We start from the raw sequence: 26,703 nt of genomic DNA, 5'->3' as shown, positions 1-26,703 counted from the left end.
TAGCTGTGTGAGTTCATATGCCCTGGCCAGAAGGAAACCAGGAAACTGTCTGCTCCATCTATATTTCCCCCTTGCTTTTTGCAACTCAAACCACACCTAAACATTTTAAAATCTGCTCAGCTGGGCACAGATGTTTCACTGTTGTGAAAAGGATGGAGCGTCCTGAGCAATACTACAAGCATAGCATCCAATACAAAGATGAGGCTTGTGAGCACACATTTAACTGACCTGCTCCTTCAGGCTCCTGGCTTCACTGTGAAAGCTTTTGACTTGGCCCTGCCCTGTCATGTGAATGCTAATGTTTTCTGCTTCCATTTCCTGATTTCACAGTAGACCTGTGTGCTCATAAAATAAACTGCATCGCTCAGCATTATCGTGTGCATTCTAGGATTTAGTCCAAAATGGCCCAAACTACTGTCTATTTCAGCAGAACTCCCTTTGGCCACCGCCTGCTAATATATTATGGAGACATTAGGACCGGGATATGAGAGTGCAGACCAGTCAGGCGGAGAACAAACTTCCCTACAGAGAGGTCCCCAGGCCGACAGCAGTGGTCCAGGGGAGAGAATGGGGGAGATGCTGGCTACCTCATTTCAGACAGGGCAATGCACAGGCAGATTTACTGTGCCTCAACCAGGAGTGATGCTTGTACCAGAGTGTATCTGATTATGAAGTATTTTGCATGTGAAGGGCTCAAATTTAAAGGTCACAAATAGACTGTAGAAGTGAAATAAAACAAGTCCCAAGTGTGGCTATTTTTGTCACTTGGTAAGCTAGTGACCAATATTAAGAAACATACCACAATGTCCACCGTAGAAGCAGATTGCCAGAAGTATAGAAAATACAGTGATGCTTCACTTCTCAATAAAATAAACACTGATATTTTTAATCCAAGTAATATATACACATGGTTTCTTTTTTAATCAAGTAAGACAAAAGGGCTTTTCATGAAAAATTACAACTCCACCCCAAAACCTCCCTCCCCTTGCCAAAGGCAAATTCCTTCAGCTTCTTGAATCTTTTAATTATTTTGGGGAGTTAAATGTACAACTCTAAATTTTATGCCACTGAGTTTTATTATGAGAGATAAAGATTTCACTCATTTATACTCTGTACCCCCTCCTTCCCCCTTCCTTTCATTTTTGATATTTCCTTTATAATTTTAGTCTTCTATATGTCATCTTCTTGCTTTAGAAAATATACTTCTGTCTCTGGAGTCACAGATTGCAAGTTGTTTACCTATTATCCATCTTCCTGTTCTTTCTTATTAAAACAAACCCAGTTTTCTTTACAGCAGCAGCGTTCCATCTTAAAAAAATACACTTCTGAATATTTTTTGTGATAGCTGTCCTTGTCACTGTGTACTGGCCATGAAGTATAAGCAGAAATTGTCAGACAGGACTGGAAAAAAACTATAGAACATAGTCCTTGGAGCATAGATACGATGTGTAGAAAGGCAACAATCCTCTCTACCAGGGGAATATCTTAATGGTAGACAGTCTGGAAGGCATGGTCTAAGAATGATAGATTTTTTAAAGTCTAGAGAGATCCTGGGATATTAATGATATCAGAAGTGGAAGCAGTAGCTGTGAATTAACTTTCAGTTTCATTTTGTGAAAAAGAAGTTTAGGCACCTTTTTGTTTAAGCACTATTTCTTCCATATGTATTATTCACCACCAGATCTCTCTTTCTCATCCATCTCCTTCGATCAGTGTCAAGGCCTGTGGTGAAGAACCTATGGCACGCATGCTGCAACGGGATGTTTGCATCACTGAAAGCTCTGCAAGGTTCTCCATCACTGATCTAGACCTCCCTGCGACAGGAGGAAAATATTAGTAATTCTTCCTTCATCCTTGCTCCATCTGCTGCTCTTCCAGTGGCTGTATTCTTACATTGTCAATTACTGACAGCACAGTAAAGCATTTGTATACTTTCACTAGATCGACTCTAAATATTGAACACTATTAAGCAGGATTTAAATCCTTAAGACCTCATATATTTTCACACATAGATCAAGTATTCCTGGATCACATAAAGGAAAATTTTTAATATCAGAGTCAAATGAATTTCCTTATATTCCATCTAAGGCTTAAAACTATGTCATGTTTTAATGTATATAACATTTAGCCCATATTATTTATTACAGGGGTTTTTTGTTTTGTTTTACTTGAATTTGTTGTGATTGTTGTCATTTACCTGCCCTGTCCAGCATTCACCTACTTTCTGAGAGTTCACATTCTCATGTCCTAACCTGGCTTTGCTCTCCAGCCTGTACAACTCTCATTCTAATTTCACCCTCCTCCTGGGTTGGATGACTTAATCTGTTTTTGGTTTTTCCTACTTTGTTTTGCTGGAACACATCCTTGTTTTGCTGGAAATTGCTAGGAAACAGTTCCCAAAAGGAGCCAAGGGTGTAGCTCAGTGGTGGAGTGCTTGCCTGGCATGTGACAAGCTCTGGATTTGATTCCCCAGCACTGCAAAAATCATATGAAGAAGGATAAAGGGTACCTGAGAAGTACACTTTGGGTCCTTCCATATCTAATAGAAAAAAGGCTTATTTTGCCCTCATACTTAATTAGTAGTCTCGCCAGATGTAGAATTCTAGACTTAGACTTTTTCTCTCAGAAGTATACAGGCATACTCATTGCCTTTTGGATTTGATGTTCCACATAGTAGGTCAAATGTGAGACTTAGTTTCCTTCTCATATTTGTAAACTAACTTCTTCTTATTTCCTGAAAGTCTCTGAAGTCCCCTCTTTATTTCCAGTGCTCTTGTCATACTTCAGACCAAGTGTACTATCAATTAGGTTGATTTTGGTTGAAGAGCTCAAATTTTCTCAAATTCAGTAAAAAGAGATTTATTTGCACACTCGTGGAAATGCCATAAATATAACTGACTTTAGGAACCATGCTACTCCTAATAGAACAGAAAATGAGGAACCAGAGCAGTGCTTTGTCAGTTCTATCAGGATTATTTTGAAATGGAATTGCCTATGCCACAGTAATCACAGAGAAATGGAGCGTGCCATCACTGAAGGCTTAACAAATAAGGGCTTTTATTCTAAATGTTTAATTATGGAAAAATACACATAAAATTTACCATCTTACCCATTTTTAGTGTGCTGTTCAATAGTTAAGTACATTGACATTAACACTGTTGTGCAACTACAGCTCCAGGATGTGTTTTTTTCTGATGAAACTAAAATTGTGTACCCATTAAACAGTGACTATCTAATACCTCTCCCCACCAGTGCCCAATATCACCACCTTACTTACTGTCTCTATGAAAATGACTTTTTTAAGTACCTTGTATTCTTTGTGAAATCATATAATATTTGTCCTTTTGTGACTGGCTTATTTCATTTGACATAATATTCTCAAGGTTCGTCTATTTGTAGTGTCTGAATTCCCTTCCTTTTTAAAACAAAATAATATTCCTTTATCTGTATACATATATATGTGTATATGTATACACACATACAAGGTGACATTGAAAACTGCAGTACAACTTAAAGTTTTTAAAAATTTGTTACAATAAAATACACATTGCCATTAATTTTCCCCAAATGTTCTCCCTTCCTTCAAACACACATATCAAAATTATTCTTTCCACTGTCTGAAACAGTTCTGGAAGTCCTTGCTCCTGAGTGTCCTTAGGTGGACTGTTGTGAATCTCCTGATGTCCTCAGTCAGCTCGAAGTGTTTACCTTTCTTGATTGTTTTGACTTTGGGGAAGAGCCAACAGTCACACAGTGCCACAGCCAGTGCATCAAATAGAAGAAGACACTTGGTAATGTTTTTACGAGCCTGCCCTCCTATTGGATGGCACTTAGCAGCAGTGTTGACAGTACTTTTGATCGCATCTCATAAAAAAACATGAAAGAAGACTTCTAGAACTGCTTCAGAAAGTGACTAGAGTGATGGATAAGTGTGTTCCAAGCAATAGAGAGACTAATGGCAATGCATCTTTTACTATAACACACTTTTTTAATTTAAACACTCACTTTTTAAGCATCCCATGTGTGTGTGTACAATGTATATTTGTTTTTCCATTCATTCATTGAAAGTCGGTTAGAATTCATCCACCTTTTGTTTCTTGTAATTAATTCTACCATGAATATGGATATACAAATATCTGTTTCTGTTGTCATTTTCAGTCCTTTTGGGTGTATACTCAGAGAAGAAGTTTCTGAATCACAGAGTAATGTTATATTTTATCTTTTGAGGAGCCACTATACTGTTTTCCATAGCAGCTGCACCATTGTGTGTTTCTACCCTCAGCACACTCGGATTCATATTTCAGCACATCCTTGCGACAATTACTTTCTGTTTTTTGTAATAGTCATTCTAATGAATAAAAGGGTAGTGTCTCGTTATGGTTTTGAGTTGCATTTCCTTAACTCTTAATGATTTCAGCCTTTTTATGTGCTTATTGGCTATTGAACAAATGCCTATTCAAATCCTTTGCCCACTTTTCAGTCAGGTTATTTTGTTGTTCTTTTTGAGTGGAAGAGATCTTTTATGGACAGTCTGATGTATAGTAGGCATTGCAGGAGGAATGTTTACCAGGTAGAAATGGCTCCACCATTCAGGTGGTCTCTGGGATTCAGAGCAGAGGCATTGCAGGTGCAGAGCACAGAGTTTTTCAAGATATTAGGCTTTGTTGGGCCATAAAGCACCATAGGGGCAGAACCAACACCAAGGTGGGAAAGCAAGGCTGCCCCACATCCTCATAGAGAGCTGGAGTGTTCCACAGGGAACAATCAAGGCTGAAGACCATTCTCCAGCATACAGAACTGCCCTCAGCAAGGTCCCTATGGTATTTGGGGAACATGGAATGCAGTTAAGAGAAGTTTGCTAAGAGACTCAAGAAAAAGCTTCCTCCAAGATTAGTGCTACGGTAATAGCATCAAAAAATAAAAATAAAAAAAATTTCAGTTAAAATAATCCTTGGAAAATTCCCAGTAAAGTGCCTGGGAAGGGTCAGCATACTACCTCCACCTCCAGGACCCCAAAAGATATCCTGTCAGTTACATCCCAGATAAGCTCGCTTCCTTGACTCTAGGGCCCACATCATGCAGGAAGTGCCCTTATTTACATACTGGAGTCATAGTCGACCCACAATAGTATACACGCTATGTGTAAAGGTAAGAACTGAGGTGTCTTGAGGTCCATCGTGGTTACTTTGAGCCACAAGTCATCAAGTATCCAACAGTTACAACCTCATTAGTGAATGTATGTTAGCAATTCATATGATAATAAGCATGTACAGAGGTGTTACAAAATTAATATGTTTCTCTAGACCTTCCCTTCATGGAATAGAAAGGCCAGGACAGCCCCACCTCCTACACCACACTGTCTAAGGCAGGACAGGCAAGAAAAGGCAGAAAAGGCCATTCTTGTCATTGTTCTTTTATCACCCAGGGAAGTTTATCCTCCAGTTACTTCCTTTTCATCTCATTGGCCAAAAATAGGTCACATGCCCAATCTGATCAATCGCTGGCAGAAGGAATGGTACCTTCATGGTGGGTGCAGCACTGTGGTTCCTGTCTGTGCTCCTTGTCCGTGAACGTGAAAAAAATCAGGGCTTGCTAGCCAGGAAAAAGAAGGTCCCTGTGCTGAGGAAGAATCAGCAGATTATTTTTGTTGCGTTTATACTGTAATATCTGCTTATAGAAGACAGTGAACTTAAGTAATTTTTCAGCCTACATTTTATTTTGTACTTGTTATTATTGTATTGATTTAATAAAGCCAGCATATGCACATGAATTCACATGAGTTAGATGCCTATGAGATGAAGATTCACAGTCTTAATTTTAGAGTCAGTACTTACCAATGTTTGCCCTGGCCTTAACCTCAACCTCTGGGCACAGGGTACCCTGTCATTCCTTTGCCCGACTGGAATCTAGCTGTACCCCACTGATCATAAATGAAGCTCAGGATGTACCTTTTGTTCTGGCCAGGCTGATCCTTCCCTGAATCTCTAGCAGTTTCTCTGGTCCAAGTACAGGAAATACAGGCTTGTGTCCTGAGCACTAATACATTGTTATTTGTCACAATGGCCTTGCAAAGATACTATCAGCCAAGGTGTAGCAGATACATTATTGGTTTGAAATCACAGAAGCAAATTAACCTTTTTGCTGGTGTTCAGAGTATCCAGTGCCTTAGGCAGCTTTCTCTCACAAAATACTGAGCACAACTTAAGAAAGAGAAGTTTGTTTTGGCTCACAATTCCAGACATTTCAGTGCATCCTCAGCTGGCTCCATTGTTTTTACGCTTGTGGCAAGACAAAAGCACCATGGTGAAAGGGTGTGGTGAAAGAAACATGTTTACCTCATGGTAGTCAGGAAGCAGAAAGAGACAGAGTCAGAAGGTTTTGGGGACAAGATACAGTCCCTAAGGAGACAGACTCTTGAAACTAACTCCCTTAAGTTAGATTCCACCTCCTCTAAGGTTCCATTACCTCCTGAAAATGCCATCAAATATTAATTTTGAGTGAATTAATCAACTAATTAAATCAGAGTCCTCATGATCCCATCACCTTCCCCCAAATCCATCTCTGAACACTTGAGACTTTTGAAGGATATTTTAGAACCCAACTATAATACACAGATATAGGAAGTCAAGTTTTCACTTTGTGGGAGGGAGGGAACCTGCTACAGAGTCAACTAGACTGTTATGTTGTGTATAACCTGATGAGATGTGTATTGGGCTTCTTAGACCAGTCCATTCGAGGAACAAACCAGATGAAAAACTCACTTTCTAGTTCTGTGCTGTGCAGGGCAGGATGCTTCAGACAAATGGTGGCTTCATTTGGCTTGTTCTTGCTGAGAAAGATGGAATCTGTCACAGAAGGAGTGTCTTGACGGGATTAGTGCATGTGAATCCTACTTTCTGATTGCACAAAAATAAATCTGTATCCTCTCAATAATGTGTAAGGAGGCAGAGTCCTCAGGTGTCTTAGTTCATCTTCACAATACCCCTATCAGTGAGCATTGGTTTATTATTTTATTTTATGCAGTCCTGGAAGGCTTGCTAAATGTCCTAGAGCTTATGAATGTCAGATTTCCATCCCAGAGGTCCCCCAAGTTTAAGCACAGGTCACTTTAGTTCAAAGCCAGAGGAAATGCCCCATGACTGTCACTGAGTGAGCATATACTTGTGTTTGTGAGAAACTCAGCCCATGTATAGGCTTTAGGGGGACGTGGGCAAAGCATGTTTCACCTGACTTACTAGTGGATTCTAAAGTAGTAACTGTGGAAAGAAACTAGTTTTTCCACTTAAGACTATAAAACTAGAGTTGTTACTGTGAATTGCCCACCATCCTAGCCTGATTGCCAACCTATGCGATAGCAATTATGCATACTATTTTAGATGAACTCAGTTAAAAACTTTAGCCATAGTTCCAAACCTGGCTCTGCTCTGACTTCATAGATCACTGCCCAAATTTGCAATTATCTGCTCATCACAATGGCAGTTTGTTCATAGCTCAATAAAGAGAAGGTGGGCTGCTTGCCTTATCGTACCTAGAGGAAATTATGTTACAAGCAGTTGGCAAGCATGGCTCTGAACTTGGTTATGGTGTGAGCAGTGAAATTTACAAGCAAACACCTACCCCTGAGCTTCTACACTCTTGTCTGTGTCCTCTTCTTCTGTGATTCACTGTGACACACTAGTCTCTTCTGTCTTCCTGCAAAGCCTGGCCATGTTTCCACCTTCCTTGTGGTTCAGGGTCCCCTTGGTGTCCTCCTGTGCCTTTGAGGAACTTGATGAGAATGGAAGCTTGTTTTCTTTTGGGATAATTGAGATAGCAAGATAAAACAAAGTGGTCTTTGTTAAAATTTTTACATTTCATTATAAGACTGGTACTAAAATTCAGTCTAAGGGGATCTGGTGAATCATAGGAACAAGTTTGATGGTAGGACAGAAGAGACGGCTGTCACCCTATTTTCCTCAGCAGTTTTCCCCTCCTTGTCAGAATCTTTCGAACTCACTTTTGGAGCAACAGACCCTGAAAAGCTTCCTGGAGGAAGTGGTCTCTTAGTTTTGCAGCCATTAGCCAGACATAATTGGATGAAAGTGACCACAGTGCTCAGAGCAGCCTGGAAAGTGTTTGGTAGAGCAGACGTGTGGAAGGGGTTTGAGAGTAACGAGGCCAAGGAACCAGGCACTGAGAAGATTATAAGGGGCTGTGGATGTTATGCTGGGGAATTTCAACACTGTCAGAGTGCAAAAGGGGAAGAAGCAGTTTAAACATGGAGCCAGATATCCATACTGAAAGATCCCAGGAGCAGCAGTGGGGAGGGTGGATTAGGGAAAGTGAGATTGGAGATAGGAGATAGGTCAAGAGTAGATTCAGGCCCGATTGAGAAATAATGAGCCCCAATCTAAGGACTGTGGTGTTTGACAGAGAGATGGAGAGTGAAGATTTTGCAGAGGTAGAATTGATGGGCTCTTGAGAGTAGGGAGAGGGAAGAGCCCCATTAGTGGGGAGGTTTGTGGTTTGAGCACTAGAATGGCCATGATGCATGAATAGTTGTTTCTGCATTTTGTCCATAAAAGGAATCCAGGGCTATAGAGAGTATAGGATTGTTTTCCAACATGAAATGAGGCATATTGCCCACTGCTGATCTGGAGCAGAGCCCCTGTGCACAAAGCCCTGAGCAGGGGCCAGAGGAGGACAAAGAAACAGATAAACTCAACTGCTGCCTCCAAATTGAGAATCAGAGATCAAGATCCTAACATGGAGCCCACCCAAATCAGTGACCCAATTTGTGGGATGAGAGGATGCTTTAAATTTAGAAGAAAGTTGACATCCTAGCTGGGAGGCAGAAACTGTCAAGGGCAAACCAGGACATGCCCAGGACCAAAGGCAATGATGGGAGGATGAGGGATAGACCAGCCAGTGGCTCTGCATTTTAATTTGAGGGAGTTTCTTCCTCAGCTGCTTCTACCTGCTTTAGCCTTGACCTGGAGTGAACTTACTGCTGCTCCCTGGCTCCCATTTTGATCTACTTTTCACTTAAACCTCGTCCCTCCAAGTGAATATCCCTTCCATACTGCATTAGACTGCATTAGACTTGATGAGCTCCATGCCCATGGCATACTCAGCAAGAAAAGACTGGGCCTCAGCAATCTGAAACAGTAAGTGTACCATGTATGAGATCCAAGGAGGGAGCACCAGCTTCCAAGGAAGCCACCCAGGGAAGCTGCGCAGGAAAGGTGGCATGGAAGAGGATGTGGAACCCATGTAGGCAGTCAAAGGTGGTAGGGAGACAGAGAAGCAGAGCAGGGGCAGAGTCTCCAAAGTCCTGATGCCAGATGAAGGACATGGCCTAGTAAATAAGGCCCAGTGAGAACAAGACTTATTATCAGGTCTGCCTGAATGCCCATTGAAGGAAACCGTCAAATTTGTCATATTAGTTTGATAGGTTGAGCCTAAGTGTTAAGACTACTTAATCTGCTTAGTCTATGGAGGTTAGATTGGAATGAATCCAATTTGGAGGCAAGGAGGTGATTCCAGAGTTTCTCTTGCCTAAGCAAATGTGGGAGTCTTCATTGGACCAGGTTGGAAGTTCCCAGCCCACATCAACTACCCCTTTCTGGAAATAGCATTGTACACTGGTGTGGACTCCAATGACCATGTCTGTGCCACGGAGCCCTGTCTGCATTGGGATCACAACACTCAGCTCTTCTGATGTACCCTGAGGTCTTACATCAGATCTTCCTTTATGCTGTGAGATGGTCTTCTGATAAATGTCCCTGCTCTCTTAGTGCTTTTCCTTTGGTGAGGAGGGAGACTAAGATAGCCAGACTTCATTTTTCTTATTTGAAAAAAATTGATATAATAAGGCAGTGGAATCCTACACTCGAGGGTTCTCATTAGCATTGGAAAGAGAAGATCTTATCTAGGGAATATTGACTACCCTTGGAGGCTGACGGTATTGAGGACGATGTGTATGAAGGAGAAATGAGGAGATATGATAACTCACTGATCAGTTTTAATCATGAATGAATAGAAAAATGATGGGTTTTTTTTTTCAGAAAAGGAGTAGAGACAGTCAGTCATGGATGCAAGACAGTGACTTATGATTTGAACGTAGGGAAAAGAAAGGAAAACCTCCCATGAGTCAGCCCCATCAGTGCTCTTTGGGGATCAGTTCCAGTTACCTTGATGACAACTCTTGGAGACTTGTGTGATTATCTCTGTTTTCACTATGGATGGCTGAAGCTCAGGATGGTTGGCAAACTCACTTGGGTAAGCATAGCTATTCACTGGATGTTTCTGGCCCATTGCCTTTGCACAGAGATGGGCTAAACTTTCTCACTCACTGTTTTAGGAGGGTGGAGTCTGTGGAAGTGACAGGTGCCAATTTGGGAGCAAGTGTAAAATTGCTATCAAGGTTCCTCCTAGAGCTCTCTTTTTCTTTGCTACAGTGACAGTCTGTAATTCAAGTAAGGTTAATCTATTCTTGTTAGTTCTCAGTTGAGGAACAAAAATGACACAGAGCAGAGCTCCTAACTACCATGGGAAAGAGATGAAATATGAACATGAAATCAAATATTGTTGTTGTAAACCACTAAGATTCTGGGATTGTTTATTAATGCAGCCCCCCTGGGTACTTTCGACTGATAATATGGTCACTCAGTGTCGCTCGGTAAGTACTTGCATGTACTGGTTCTGCTTCTGTATCTGTCGAGCTCATTACCAGGCTGCTGTCAAGTGGACATCTGTGGACCTGTATGGACACCAACCCTAGGGCTGTAGATTTAAATTTGGGCGTCATCTGTGCAAATGTGATCAGGAATGCAGGGAAAGGTATAGGGATTGTGTTTGTGGGTTTTGGGGTGAGGCTTCCCAATCTCATGGGCTTCACCCCAGGTTTATGGCGGCCTCCATATGGCACGCTGATAAGTTGGACATCACAGCACCCTGCAGAGTCTGGTGATCCAGAGATGTTGGCTTGAGCTTGTTGACAGCTGCACGATCATAACATTGCTAAAAACTTCATAAACTCTGCAGCCTGGAAATAGCCCAAGTGACTTGAGGTTTTACTCACTTGTAAATGTTTGAGTATTGTGTCCACAAATTGCAAATCGAGCAACTCAATTTTGAGGCACAGCTGTTATTTGGAAAAGACCCATCTAGGAATGCAAGCTCCTTGCAAAAATGATTGTGCTTCATTTTGTCAAGTATCAGAAAACCATTAAACTGCCAAGCCATATGGCAAATGCCCACTCGAAGCAGAGTGTGACAACACACCATAATGAATCTGTTTTGGGGGAAATGCATATAGGACAGAGTCTGTTTTCGTGATCTACAGAAGAAGCAGATTTGCTGCTGCACATTTCAGACTCCCGGAGTCCTGAGTAAGGATTTTTTTTTCTCCCATGAAAAATTCATGTAAAAAATTAAGTTATGGTAGATTTTTTTCCTTAGGTGTATTTTCTGTTTCAAACAATACATATTTAAGGCACTGCATATAAAATAGATTTAACTAACACAATCGAGACTTCCACAAGTGGACATACTTTTCCATTTATTTACATAGTGCTTCAATAAACATTCATTAGATGTCAGTATGTAAGTTAGAATTAAATTCAGCTGCTTATAGAAGACAATGATGGCTTAGAAGAGTCCAGTAATTTCCCCCTAAGTACAGATACCTGGAGATAGGCCATCTGGCACTAGCATGGCAGCTTCTCTCAGTTTCTTCTGTGTCAAACATGAGTTTGTTCTTGTCCTCAGTATCCATAGTCTGCCATGTTCCAGTCATCACATTCTAGCAGAGGAATGGAAAAGGGAGAGAGGCACGGCTTTCCCATTCAAAGAGAATTCCCAGGTGTACCACCTACCCCTCTGTGCACAGCTCACTGGCCAGACCTTAGTCACATGCCTTGCCTTGGTGTGAAGAAGACCAGGATTCTGTGCCTGCAGAGGAAGCAAAATCTTCTGGGCATCACCAGCAGCCTCTGTCCTGCCTGAGGCCCAGGGTGTTTGTTCTGCCTGCTAGATTTTAACCTTAAGAGCAAGAGCAGGTTTTGTTTCTCCTCTGCTTCCAAGGCACTAGCACAGTAGCTGGAAAGTTGTGATTTTAACTATTTGTTACTTTGCATTCCTCCCAGCAGGCCCCAGATACTTTTCATGTCTTCCCCTTGCTTCCCCTTGCTTCGTTCCCACTTGGCAAATGGGCTGCGCTTTAAGGGGATATTTGTTGTTCATCCTCAGAAGAGTCTGTTTCTACCAGGATGACATGATACTACCTGCTCCTGTGTATCTCAGTGTTAACTCACATGCACATCCAGGGACACAGTGATGCTGAGAGTTGACTTGTGGCAGGGGACTGTGGGGTTGCCTTCTACAGGAGAGAATGGTGACATCTCCCAAGCCTGGTGTGTGCATTACCTTCCTGACAGCGGGATCATGCTGAGTACATGCCAGGGGCCTGCCAGGTTTTGATCATGGGTGACTAGAAAGATGGTGAGAATCTTTTCAAACGAGGTGAACAAATGTCAGGAGGCAGATGTAGGAATGGAAGATTTTATTTTAAACATAATGAAAGGAAAGTGAAAGGAGGTAAGATTTGTGGAGAACTCCCTGTGGGCCAGGTACCATGCAGGGGCTTACGCTCAGTAACCTGAGAGATAAACATAATTGTTTTATTTTGCATGGGACTTGCTGAGGCCCAAAGGTGACCTGGTCTTTTATCAGGATGCAAGCACAAATTGTTCCTTTCTAGGGGTGTTGAGAGAATGAGCCTTGACTTGTGGAGCCTTTCTTTTAACACAGTACCAAGCCTGTCACTCCACTCACTGCCACAGCTGAAATTAGTCCCAGACTCGTGAGTGTGGGATTGCAGGGGACCCCTTCCATTTCTCATGCTCCTTCAAGTCTTTCGAAAGTTCTCAAAGAGTAGGCTGCCTGCTTTCTTGGGAGGCTCATAATTAGGATGAGTGCTTAATTGGCATGTTTGTGTCCTCCAAGGGGTGGCTGGTGGAGGAGCTTCACACTGACAAAAAAGGCTTGCATTGCTTTTGTTCTTAGCAGCACTGTGCCCATAGCAACAACGGGAGAATCCAACAAAGTTGAAAAGAGAAAGTACTGGAGTTTTTGCAAAGGTTGTTTGCCCTGAAGAAGTTGACACACAGCGCACAGGTAGAAATGATTACCCCAGATCCTGAAAAATGTGGTTGTCAACTTCACAAATACAAACTGAATCACTTGCTTTCTTTGAGACAAGGAGTCTGGTCAAGGGGCCTGTGTAATGAAAGATGTTTGCAGACTCCATTTCCATTCTGCCTAAAGCCATCTGCTTTATGTCTATAATAAACAAGGATGTTTGCAGCCATGTTCCTGGCCTGGTGCATTACAGGCGCTCACTGCAGGGAAAGGTAAATTGACTGCCTCCCAAGCAATGAGCATCCTCACATTACATCTGCACTGAGGGATCCTCACCTTCCCTTCTGCATCTCTATGGTGGCCTATAACAAATGGGCTGAGAGGCAAGGGAGGGAACACACTGAGACAGGACTGAGAGCACGTGGGCATTGGCCAGCACCATTCTATCTGCAAGCAAGGAACGATGTGAGCCATAAGAAAGACCTGCTTCAGGAGCCTGGGACCACCGACCTTCACCAGGCAGAAGGCCAGGGGCAGCTGAAACAAAATCTAAGTGAGGCAGGCCCTGGGTTAAATCCTTCAGAGACTTCTCCTTACCTAGGAGAAAATTAAGCTCCAAAGTCCCCGGAGCCTGTGGGATCCTCACAGTCCTCAGCTTCACGCGTCAGTTCATACCTACAGTGTGCCACACTGACAGCTTCCCGGTTGCTTCCCACCCTCAGCTGTTTTGTCTGGTGGTTTCCAGGCCCTGTGGAACTGCTCCCCCTGCCCGACTCAGGCTTCGTTGTGCTCCTCACCTTCTGGGTTCCTACTCCCCTCCCACCACAGCTCCAAGGCCGCTCTGAGTCCCTGCTCCTAGATGCTCTGACAAATCAGCACACAGTGGTTGAAACAGTATGAATTTCTGTGACTTGAGAGAGAGGCACAGTAAAAAGCAGTGACAGTTCTGTGGTTGGTGAGAAAAACGTGATGAAGTATGTACAATATAGCATTAGCATGGTCAGAGATGAGGATATGGGCTAAATATTCCATGGAAAAAAACCTTGAATAGTTCTGCAAGTCAGAAGTGAGCTGTGAAGGTGAGGAAGCCCGGTGTCCCCTGTGGAGGCTGTGGAAATGCCATGCCGTTGCCCAGCTGGCACCTAGAGGCCTCTGGCACTGTTCCATGCATGCCCTTCCCAGCACCTTCTCCCCTCCCTGACCCTCATCAGTGCATCATATCTCCATCTGTCTGCTCCTGCTACCTCCTATAGGAACCTTCATGATGGACCTGGATAACCCAGGATCCTCTACCCACTTCAAGACCTTTCCTATAATCACATCTGCACAGTCTCTTGCACCATGCAAGAGATATAGTCACAGATTCTGAGGATTAAGATGTGGCCATCAGGACACTGATATTCTGCCTCTCACAGAGAGGTGTTAAGATTTAGGCCTTGTCCTGTGGCAATTCCATGACTAACTGCCAATCCTGCAGATGACTAGAAGCTGTGTGAGGATGGGGACCCATCTGCTTTGCCTTCCCTGGTACTCGAGTGCCTAGCAGAGTGCCTGGCTATTAGTAGATAATACTTAATAAATAGTTGTCCAGTGGTTACAGGGAAAGTGTCAAAAGTCTGGCCGTGGTGCAGACACTGGACAATCTCTAGAAACTTCCACTGCTGCCTCTTTAGAGGAGCAGGCCAGCAGCTGGGAAAGGGGATTTGAAAGGAGCTGGCTGGACTCTGTGCTGGTACAGTGGCAGTCATCAGCTTTTCAGTTCTCCAGGGCATGGGAGTGACCTGGCCTCAGTGTGTAGGAGACTGTACCGCCCTCATGAGATCATGGCATCAGAGATGGTGCCGCAGTGTGGGCTGTCTGGTTTGACTTCAGTCTGAATCAGGTGAAGGGGCTTGGTGGGAGGGATCTTCAGTGCCCTAAGAAATATAAAGGTGAGTTTCTGTCTCTGTAAGGCCCAGTTGCAGAGAACCACAGAGAGGAGATAGCTGTGTGACAAAAACACTTGGTAGAGACAGACACTCACCCTAGCATTCCCTGAACTCCTGGGATGTGCCGGGCACAGTCATAGGTGGTAAAGGGACAAAGGTAAATCCTCATGGGAGACCACTCGCTAGGATTTACTTCAACTTGGGGAAGAGGCACAGTGTAAAAAGCAATGACAGTTCTGTGGCTGATGAGAAGAAAGTGATAGTGTTTAACAGGACAGCATTAGCATAGTGAGAAAGGATGGTGTAGGCTACATAGTCCAAGCAGAAAATCTTGAAGGTGGATTGCCAGCGTGCCAAGGTGAGGGAGGTATTCATTTCATGACCTTGTTTGCAGAGGAGCTGGGTGAAATGCTGGGTAGCTGACTGTTAAGCTGGGCAGCGTAAGAGAGAAGAAGGAGAGCTCAGAGGTAGCCCAGGAGAGCTTTGTCTCCGGTTGAATGAGAAAGTTCAGGAAGAGATTCTCAACCTGTTAAATCCTTCAGCAGCAATTACTGCCCTTTCTGTGGGCCTCCATTAAATGCTTATTGATGAGCAGTCTTTCCCAATAGCAAACATCTCCCGTACTTGCTAAACATTATTAGATGACATGGGCAGATGGAGCTTTTTGGTCGCATACATCCTGACTTGTGTCTGATGAGGTTTGCACATATACCTAAATTCAGTTTATTCTCCTAGTGAACCCCTGGGGTGAGTCCATTTCAACCCTAGCTTTGAATTCCTCTGCCTTTGCTTGGGAAGGTCCTTAGTTGAAGTCAGCTGCAGCATACAGATGGTGGTGTGCACTGCCCTCATTACTGGGCCTGGAATGTGTGTGCGCTGGGTGTCCCAGCCTGAGATATGCCTGGGAAAGCATGAGAGGCAAGCCATGGAAGAGAGGCAAGGCACGTAATACAGGTCATTTAGTCTTCTCAACATCACACTTCACTGCACCGATGCCGCCATTCAAACATTCTAATTTATAGTTTATGGAAACTTTTGGAAAAATGGATCACAACCCAGGTTACCTGAGGTGCTGCAGCTGCGAGTTTCAACAGCTCTAAAAATTTAGGTTTTTGTCAAAATGAAACAGAACATTGAAAGACTTCAAAATAGCTGTGGAAAACAGCCACCCTCTTCAGATGCACTCAGCAGGAGACTGCTCTTGTGAATAGCTCAGCAGACTCTGCAAATAATATCTCAGTAAACCCTGCACTGGCACTCCAGGAAGAAGCTAGTGGCAGTTCAGCAGCCCCTACTGCTTTTTTTCACACGCAACAAGAGGGAATGTTAACTGCTGCTTTGAATGAAGCTTGGAGAGCCAGGGCTAAGCCTAGGCTGAGTGCCTACATCTTCACACTATAGCTCCAAGTACATCCACAACAGCTACTCTGTGCATTAAGCCTGTCCTCTGCAGATGGCAGGTCTGCTGTCCAGCTGGCCAGTACCCTGCTTCAGCCTCTACTGAGCCCTGCTCTGGGCCAGTCGCTGCTTATAGTTGAGATCTAGAGACAAAGAAAACACCATCCATGCCCTCATGTGGCTTTCTGACTGGGGTGTAGGAAACACACATGGGCATTTTTTTCAATAGACTATGGCATGTGATTTATTGGAGATAAATGAGAGATCACCTGATCCAATGTAGATGTCATAGATGCCATCTGAGCAGCTTTCTATACACTCAGGTTCCAGAGAGTTGTATCCCTAACTCTGTGCCTGCCGCTGCAGGTTAACTGATCCAGTGCCCAAGCCCCTTTTCCTTGACACTTCTGCCTGGAAAAGTTTGGAGGCTGAATAGCTGCCTGTCCAGACTTCCTTGTAGCTCTGGCCAATGAGGCAAAAGCACAATGAGCCTCCACAGTGAGGCTTCTGAAACAGTGCTTGTGTTCTGACTGAGAGGGACAGCCAGTTTAGTAGAGCTCCTTGCTCCTTTGGTATGCAGTGATTCAGATCTGATGGCAGTAGCTTCAGCAGTAATCTTGTGACTATAAGGGAAAAGTTCAGAGCTTTCAGCCATGATCATCTGTCTACTTCTACACTTTTTGTTTTATGACAAACAAAGGGACACTATTTATACTTCTGGGATTTAGAGCCAAATGCATCCCTAACTGCTACAGAACCTCGCAGGCAGTCAATAAATAGTGATTGAAATCATAAATAATGTGATCATCTGAGTTAAATCTCAAGGGATGTTCTGGTTGGGGGAAACCAAAATAACACACATGGGAGCTCAAAGCAGGAGGCCAGGGATAGCTTACAGAGAAAGTATTGGAAAATATTCATTGTTGTTGCGGTATAAAGTAGGAGGCAGTGACTGGAGATAAGCCTGGAAAATAGATGACAGAGACTAGGTTAAAACTTTGTTTTGAGCCAGATGTGGTGGTGCACTCTGGAAGGCTAAGGCAGGAGGATCACAAGTTCAATCCCAACCTAGCCAGCTTAGCAACTGAGTGACCCTGTCTCAATATAAAATAAAATAAACAGAGCTGAGAATATCATTCAGTACAAAGGCCCTGGGTTCAGCACCACCTTAGATACAGAGATGGTCTCTAATCCCAGCGATCTGAGAACTCTCCCTTTTGCCTCCAAACAGTGTAATTGCAACCAAGACCACCAAGGCAACAGGTATATGAATACCACCTATTGGTGACTGTGTTATGTTACCTTTTCTGTGTGACAAATTACCCCCAAACTGTAACAGCTTAAAACAACACACTTGTTTATTATTTGTATCCTTTATCTCCGATTATTTCACGGTTTCTGTGGGTAAGGAATCCAGATATAGCAAGCTAGCTTTTCTGGCTCAGTCTCACCCAGCTGGGACCGGTGCTCACAGGGCGGCTCCATCCTCTGAAATCGTGAGCTCAAGGAGGTCTGCTTCCACACTCATACACCGTGGTCAGCCAGTTCCAGCTCTCCTGGTTTGGCCAACAAGGCCTCCCTTGGTCCTGTTCCCTGTGGACCTTGGCTTTGTTAGCATGAGAAAGAAAGCAGGTGAAGCTTTCTTCACCTTCAAGAGGTAAGCCAGACTTTGTGTAGCTTCATCTCAGAGGTGATGTCCCAACATTTCATATTCATTAGAATCAGGTCCCTAGGTGAAGTCTGCACTGAAGGGGAAGGATGGCGGCTGACTGCTAGATGGCAAACATCACTAGGTGCCATCTTAAACCCCCTGCCACAGATACACTGCTGTCTTCTCCTTTGTCAGGGTCATTTTGCAGATGAGGAAACTGAGGCTCAGAGAAGAGATGTGGCTTGTCCTAGATATCACAGCCACCAGACAGCAGAAGTGGAGGTCAGAGCAGCCGGTCTCCAGTGCAGCTCTTCCCCACCACCTCCAGGGGGCGTGCTGGAGGCAGGAGAGCCAGAGTGAGGGTATGCCCTCCCCCTGAGTGCTCTGATCCCTGGTGAAATGCAGTGGATGAAATCACAATAAGATATATTATCTAAATAGTCCTGTAACAGGGTTAATTACCTGATCCTAATCATTGTTTTATAGTTGTATAAGAAAATGTTTTGTTCTTGAGAAACACATTCTGAAGTATTCAGAGTTAAAGAGATATTGTGTCTATAATTTATGCTCAAACACTTTAGGGAAAATTACTCATAGAATTTATAGGTGTGTGTGTGTGTGTGTGTGTGTGTGTGTGTGCACATGCGCAGGAAAAATGAATGGTCAAGCAAGTGTGTTTAAATGTTAACATTTGGAGAATACGAGTAAAGAATATATTCTAATTATTTGTACATGCTTTTTGTAACTTTTTAAAAATTTTTATTTAAAGAAAAAACAAAACAGAAAAAGGGTAGAAATAATACATAATTTCAAAAAAATTAAACAGTAAGAAATCACTAGTTGATAAATTACATACTGTCATCTTAGAAATAGTTATTCAAGTTGCAAAATTAAAGCATACAAAGTGGACATTCAAACAGTGAGACCAAACAGTTCTGTTTAATGATCCAACAAAAACTCAGTAATATGGTTATCAATCTTACATACTTAAACATCCATGCAATTATATCCTTTAGAGCACTTTCTTTTCCTCTCTTTTTTACAATAACAATTACACATTTTGTGTTTTATTTTGATTTTATTACTCTTCCATTTATTACTTTTACACTAGAGACACAATGTGGTATTTATAAATATGATTCTTTTTTATTTCACTAATGAGGATAGCCTCAAGTTGTCTCCATTTGCCTATGAAGGCCTCAAGATCATCCTTTTTTATAGCTGAGTATGTGTCTAAAATTATATCAAAATGAAAGATTTTTCAAAAGTGCTATCTACTCTGAGACCCTGGTGAATTCTATGTGGACCATGGAAGTGGCATGATGGGAATCTTACAGATTCCTTTTGACCTCAAGCTAACCCATTAGAACCCAGAAAGGGTGCAGAGCTTAAGAGCAGAACGTGGGCTTTGAGGTCTGCTGAGTTCCAGTCCTGGCCCAGAAGGTTCTAACGTCACCACTTGGAGCTGTTGAGAAGATTTTGCAAAAGGAAGCGCATACCTCGACAGCGCTTAGCACAGTCCCTGCCCACAGTGGTCTTCCCATCGATGCTATATTCCTGCTGCTTCTGCAGTCATCTTTCAAAGTGTAGTGAGTCACCACGGTTTGGTTTAGAGACACCAATCTGGACAGCTGCCATTGAACCAGATCCCTGACATGAGTTTTTGTCTTCACAGAGGCAGGGTGGCCACTGCAGGGAACGTCGATGTGCCTGACAAGATGAAGAACCGAATACCTGTGGTGCTTCTGGCCTGTGGCTCCTTCAACCCCATCACCAATATGCACCTGCGCTTGTTTGAGGTGGCTAGAGATCATCTGCACAAAACAGGTCAGTCAGGCCCCCAGGACAGCAGACCGGGTGATTGGGCCTCCTGGGGCTGAGCTGGCCACTGTGCTCTTCACTGGCAGTAAAACTTTGCTGACCCATTTATCTCGAAGCTTGTGGTACACATTCTCTCCATGATGTGCAGAGTGTTGATGCCATCTAGCTCTGTGACATCTGCAAGTCACGTCCCTGGCCATAGATGCCCCTTTTCTCTGCCCACCTCACACTGTCTATGAAGACTGAAAAGACAGCAGGCCATTTGTGGCACTTTTTGTCTCAGTCCTCCCTCTAGTGCTCCATCTTCACTGCCAGGTGAGTAAGTACTACGCACCTCTGAAAGCTCTGCTCTTCCTCAGTGGGTAAGCAAGTGTTTGGTGGTGATTTTGACATTTTCACCTTTTGAAGAATAGATCTCAGCAGTTGTAAACTAATAATCTTGTATATGGGACTTTTACAATATTGGGAAATGTTTCATCACCTTGACTATTTCATTATTTAGTAGGTAAAACAGTATTTAGAATTTGTGTGATTATTTCTAAAAATTAAAACTTATACTGCATGTTGATGCCAAATATTTATGAAAATTTTTCCTCACTGTGAATTTGTGTATCATATGTATTCATGAATATATTTTATATAACTCAAAATTTTTTGCCTTTAAAAGCATTGTTTTCACATCAGAATCAATTTCTATTTATGTTTATTAGAGAAAGAAGTATTTGAGTCGATGTAAATCATTTCCTCAGAGAAGTCACATACAAGGGTTAATTATTATAGAGGAAATGCATATGTTTGCAGAACTTTTTAATTATTGAAAAAATGAAAATGAATGTCTATTCTTAATAATAGTTTCTTACTAGAGAATTTTTAAAAATCTGAATAATACAGTTAGAATTTTTCAGTGGCTCATAGTAGAAGAAGAAATACAAATAGTAAACTTGGGACAGATACCCCACATCAATGGAAATCAATGGCAATGTAAATAAAAACATGGCAGATACCACAAGGCCCTAAACACCATGAGGGCAGCTACTGTAGCTGTGTGAACACCACAGAATTGTCACCTGTCACTGGCTGATAGTTGGTCTCCAGCAGGCATCAGTTACAGGAGTCAAGAGACCAAGAGACTTCAGTGCTCCTAGAATGGGGAGGGAGCCAACCACTCTCACCTGCTGGTGGTGGAAAGATAAACTATAAAGCATTTTTGGAAGACAGTTTGATGTTCTGTGACACAAGGTTTTGAATCTGTAGCCACACTCATAATGAGAAGAAAAATCAATCAACGGAAACTAGACCAGAACTGACAAAGGATGACACAGATGTTAGAACCAGCAAAGTGATGAGTACTTACAGTTATGCCCCATATGTTCAAAAAGATAATAGAGACGTGGAAAGCTTAAAAGGGACCCATATCAAACTTCTAGAGATGTGAGATGAAAAATATACTGGATATATTGGACAGGTTGGACATTCTAGGAGAAAAAGTCAGTGAACATGAAGATAAAACCAAGGAACTATCCAAAATGGAATACAGAAAGAAAAATTTTAAAACAGAAAAAAATAGCAGTGATATGTGTTAGTTTTACACAGCTTTGTACATGTGTCAGTGGAATCACAAGAGGAAAAGCAAAAGGAGAGAGAGAGAAATTTTTTTCAAAGAATGACTGATGTTTTTCCAGAGTTGATGAAAATGACTCACTGATCCAAGTAGCGCCACAAACTTGGACCACAAGAAGCACGAGGGAAACAATAACAGGGTCTATAGTAATCAAATTTAGCAAAACCTAAAATAAGGCAAAATTTTAAAAACAACCATCAAAAACAGATGTAAGGAGGACGACAGCAAATTTCTGGTTTCTGCCTTCACTGAAAGAGAACTCTGAAATAACATCTTTAAGGAACTGAAAGAAAAACTGTCAACCTAGAAAGCTGTATTCATCCTGTAGGTAAAATATCTTCTGTTCAGTAAAAAAATGTTTAGAAAGAAAATAGGATAATTTAAAAATATACAGTTTGATTATATTTGAATTATTATGAGGTTTTCTTCAGATATGATAAGCCATGACTTTTTGATGCACAATGTTTAGAAAAAGCAAACAAATATTTTTACATAAACAAGAGCTAGTATCAAACCTGCACTCAAGAAAGAAGAAGTTAATAGGCTGATTCATTGAGGCAGAGGAAAGTGATGAAGGAAATAGAGACTTAGATCAACAAAGAGAACTGAGAACACTGGAACTGTTAACCAGGTGGGGTATAACGGAGGATTATAAAGGCTTTTTCCTTATTATTTAAATTTATTTAAAAGATAATTGGCAGTTTAAGTAAGAATTATACTGGGAGATTGTAACATATATGGTAGTCAAATACATGAAAGAATAGCATATAGGCTGGGAGAGGCAGGGAACTATATTATATATAAAATGATGTAATATCATTTGAAGGTAAGCTGTAATAAGCTAAATATGTATGTATATATTATAAACCCCCAAATAATGAAACAAACAGTTACAGTTAATAAACATATAAGAGAAATAAAATAGATTTAGAATATACTCAGTTAATTCAAAAGAGGGAACAAAAAATAGATGGGACAAATAGCAAATAAGATGAGAGGCTTAGTCCTGTTAGTAATCACATTAAATACAAGGAGTCCAGTGATTTCCAGTAAATGAAGGATTGTCAGATTGAATGAAGTGAGAAAGACTTGGCCATGCACAGTCGTCTCCTTGTCTGCTGGGAATTTGCTCCAAGGCCACCAGTGGATGCCTGAACCAAACTCTGTACTGTGTACACACTGATGATAAAGATTAATTTATAAACTAGGCATAATAAGAGATTAACGACAACTCATGAAAAGTGAAACAACTATAACAATACACTATAACACAAATTATTATTTAAGATTTATGAGTTGTTTCTTGAATTTTTCCATTCAACATTTTAGTCAGAGTTGACCTGAAGTAACGGAAACTGCAGAAAACAAAATTACAGATAAAGCAGGACTGTGTATAAGTAGTTTTCTTTAAATATGAAAACACAAATAGCTTTAAAAAAAAAGAGAACAGAAATTTCTCTCATGCTGACACTAATTAAAAGAAAGCTGGAGTAGCTTATTAGAGAAAAGAGATTTGGAGGAAAGAACTTTCCCAGCGATTCATTTCATAAATATAAACTTATAAACCTAGATTCAGAAATATTAAAGTATTTGAAAACTAATCCAACAATGCATACAAAGATAATATTTCATCACCACGTAAGATCATCTTAGAGATGTAAGTATAGCTTAACATTGAAAAATTAATCATGTAATTCAATGTATTAACCAACTAAAGAACAAAACCACTATAGTTTTAATAGTAGACACAGGAAAGACAATTACCAAAAGTGATCAATCCATTATGGGAAAAAAAAAAAAAACCTCAGAAAGATAGCAATAGAAAAAACCTCCTTAACACATGAAAAATCTTACTAATGTTGAAAGACTTCCTGATCCCAAGAGAAAAAGAAGAATTTTCATGTCAGCCATGGCGGCACCCCCTGGTAACCCTAACAGTGGGGAAGGCTAGACAAGAGGATCTCCGTGAATTCCAGGCCAGCCTGAGCCACATAGTGATCAAGGCAGCCTGGAGTACAGGGAGACCTTGTCTCCCTTCGGTTGGTGTATTCGCTAAAACAACTCACAATTATAATTAGATATTGCATGCAAATAAATTAAACTTTAAAAGCTGCATCAACTTGTATACTATGTTTAGGTGGAAATTGACGGTGTCTTCCTATTTTGCTATAATAGCTCTGATTCTCTTTTTGCTTGAAACTCTTTCGCACAAGTAGCCCTTTTTCAAACTACAACTGCTTTTCCTTCCTCTTTTTCCTTTCCCCTGACACAGGAGCAAAACCTTGAAAATTGACAGAGGCACTGTATCAAAACTTTTTATTATCTTGAGTCTTACAATAACACCCTCCTTGTAGTGAAAAGTGCATACATTAAAAAGAAAAGTACATGTGTCAGTTTTCATTGCTAATAATCTACTGCCAAGGTCGTACGTGCTCAGCAGATAAAGCATTGCGTGCAGCTTTTTATTTTCACACTCTTTTACTTGAAAGGATATTTAGGAATAAGACAAGGGCAGATACAAGTGAGTAGTACCCATGAGTTTTCTGAACTCTGTGATGTGGCCCTGTAATCACAGGCACATCCTTCCCGCAGCATGTGCTCTGTGGGCACTTAGAGAGAAGATTCGCAAATGCTTGACAGATGAATTTGTATAGTGAGTGCTGATGGTTTTTAAAAGTTCATTTGGGATTTTTATTTTTGTTTTACTGAGTTTTGGCAGAAATTATTCTGTCCAACACATAACTAGTCGATAGCTTCAAACGTACCTAAAGCACTCATTGAATATATTTAGAATTCAAGCCTGCATTTCTTTTAAGGTGTTGGATGTATTCCCAGTTGTAAGAGATTGTTTTCCCAACATGCAGTCACAAACTTACTAATGGAGGCTGAATTAAATTCAAATTTTGTTTTATGCTATTTAGATGGTTTGTTATTTCTGATCAATGTAATTTGGCTATTGGCATGTATTTCAACAACAACCCACTTGTATTCCTTTCTTAAAATCAAATTTTGTCAGATTAATTAGCACTCATTCATTTGACAGCTAATTAGCACCTGTTCATTTTACGCATCTATCATGTATTTCTACCATCCTTCCTATTCTCCAGTTGGTATTCTAAGTGCATTTAATCTTCATAACACCTTACAAGGTGGATATGGTTCTGTGTGCTACAGATGAGGAGGCTGAGGCCAAGGCTTAGGCAAATAGAATCAGTAACCTGGCTGAGCTCATTCAAGAAGTGATAGAGCTGGCCTCCTTCATTGCCTGTCCCCCTAACCAAAATGTCATGCTATCTCCATTCATTCAACACATGTCTTGAATAGTCTGTCTGTCTGTCTGGATGCTGTATGAGATGCCAGGACACATGGGAGCAAAAGTATCTCTTATGCTTCCTGGGCAACAGTTACTAATCAAATCCCAGAAAAGTGAGAATTACCAAGGTGACCTATGCTTTTACAGGGACAGTCCCCAAAGCTATCAGTATAGATAGAATAACAGTTTGAGGAAAGGCCTTTCTGAGAGTGCCAAAAGCTAAGTTAGAAAATTATGGGATACTTCTTAGGTTAAATGTGAGGTTGGCTGGGGTCAAGAGCAAGAGCAATCTGGGCATAGGAGATTCCTGGGCAAAGCCCTTGTGGCAGAAGAGAACTTGACCATCAAGGAAGGAGAAAAGCGAGAAAAGCATGTGTTGCAACAGGTGAGTAGAGGGAAGGACGGGAAGCCACGAGAGCCTTGCAGGTAACATGTAAGGAATTTGGTATTTGTATCTTTAGAGCTATGAGAAGATGAGGATTATTTGCATTTTTCTGTTGTGCTTATGAGAATACACATACTGAGGAGTAAATGAAGAGAAGCTGCTCATTTTGAAAATGAGTGATGACAGCAACACAGAAAAGTTGAAAGTAGAAGATAATTAGAAGGCAAAATCGATCTGTTGATGGATGGAATCCGAGGACAGATTTTCTTCTACAAAAAGGGTGTCCTGGAGGGGGACAGGCTTGGAAAAAAGGGAAATTTCTACTTTGGACATGTTGAATTTACAGAGCTGTTGGAAGACAGGACTGAAGAAAGACCTTTGCAAATGATCTGTAGATAACAAATCAAGATATCCACAGAGATAAATAGAGATAGCCAGGGGAAGAGGGAAAAGGAGAGGCGAGGAGAGGAGGGGAGGGGAGGGGAGGGAAGGGAAGGGAAGGGAAGGGAAGGGAAGGGAAGGGAAGGGAAGGGAAGGAAGCGAGAATGAGAGAATGAATGGGAATATACTAGTTGTAGAGGAGTATGAGGAACCCCAGCATGTAGCAACCGTGCAAAGGAAGAAAGCTTGCAAAAGACTTAAGAGATGGGAAGAAACACAGCAGTTGCTGCCACAGAAGACAGAAAACACATAGAGTCCCCAAAATTTAGTGCAAGATTTTAGTGTTCAAGTCCCTTTCTGCCCTGTGCTGCCCAGAGGCAGCAGCCAGCTTGAATCCTTCTGAGAATGCAGATTCTAGGATCATTTTGGGAAGTCAGAGAATCTGCCTGGCCTAAGAGATGTAGGGAGAGGCTCAGGACTTGAGCTTGAAATACTGGGTGAAGAGGGTGGATGCATGGTTTGGAGGGCTCACTGAGAGTCTTCAAGTGTATGGTGCACCAGATACACACTGGATAGTATTTAGGCCATGGGAAGAGCCTTGGCACAGGAATCCTCAGCACTGGAAAAGCAACTTCTACAATTGCATAACTTGAACCTAGACCACCTTGACCCCACTCACTGCTAGGACTCACTGAGACTGAGCATCTCCCCCTCTCTACTAGTGGGAGCAGAACTCACCATTAGAGGTCCAGTATGAAGGCTTGGACTCCTCTACCTCCCTGAACTGTGGCCCAGAATGCATCCTTCACCTCTCTGCCCAGGTGACCTTATGTCAAATGCCTGGATAAGGTTTTGTGATTGTGGTTGTGTTTGCCTGCTCATTTGAAGGTTACTAGATAATAGGGAAAATAGAGAAATGACTTATTCCTAGGGAACATTTGTTTGCTTTGAGTAGTTTTCACTTTTTCTAAGTGCTCAAACACAGTCAGTTTCAGATTCAGTTCCTTGATTTGGCTCTCTGGTTCAGTTTCAGAGTCCCATCCTAGATCTCTAGGATTTGTTCTTCATCTTTCTTCTATGATT

The 26,703-nt window shown here is 41.8% G+C and overlaps 1 protein-coding gene across 4 annotated transcripts in view; it reads left to right on the top strand.

Moving 5' to 3' along the window:
• The window catches only part of Nmnat3 (nicotinamide nucleotide adenylyltransferase 3), a 129,652-nt gene that overhangs the window by 30,270 nt on the left and 72,679 nt on the right, over positions 1-26,703 (top strand). For 3 of the 4 annotated variants that reach the window (XM_013160017.3, XM_013160016.3, XM_005006710.4), the window contains one exon: positions 19,775-19,926. In XM_013160017.3, coding sequence (XP_013015471.2) covers positions 19,818-19,926 — 109 coding nt within the window. In that variant the 5' untranslated portion in view covers positions 19,775-19,817. Of the gene's footprint in view, positions 1-19,774; positions 19,927-19,949; positions 20,236-26,703 lie in introns of those variants that run through there. The other variant, XM_063249085.1, reaches the window with a different exon arrangement.

Source organism: Cavia porcellus, unplaced genomic scaffold, assembly GCF_034190915.1.
Source record: "Cavia porcellus strain 051 isolate PalLab524CR breed Dunkin Hartley unplaced genomic scaffold, mCavPor4.1 scaffold_5, whole genome shotgun sequence".
NCBI lineage: Eukaryota > Metazoa > Chordata > Mammalia > Rodentia > Caviidae > Cavia > Cavia porcellus.
Note: the sequence above shows the minus strand (reverse complement) of the source record. Positions and strands in the feature narration are given on the sequence as shown.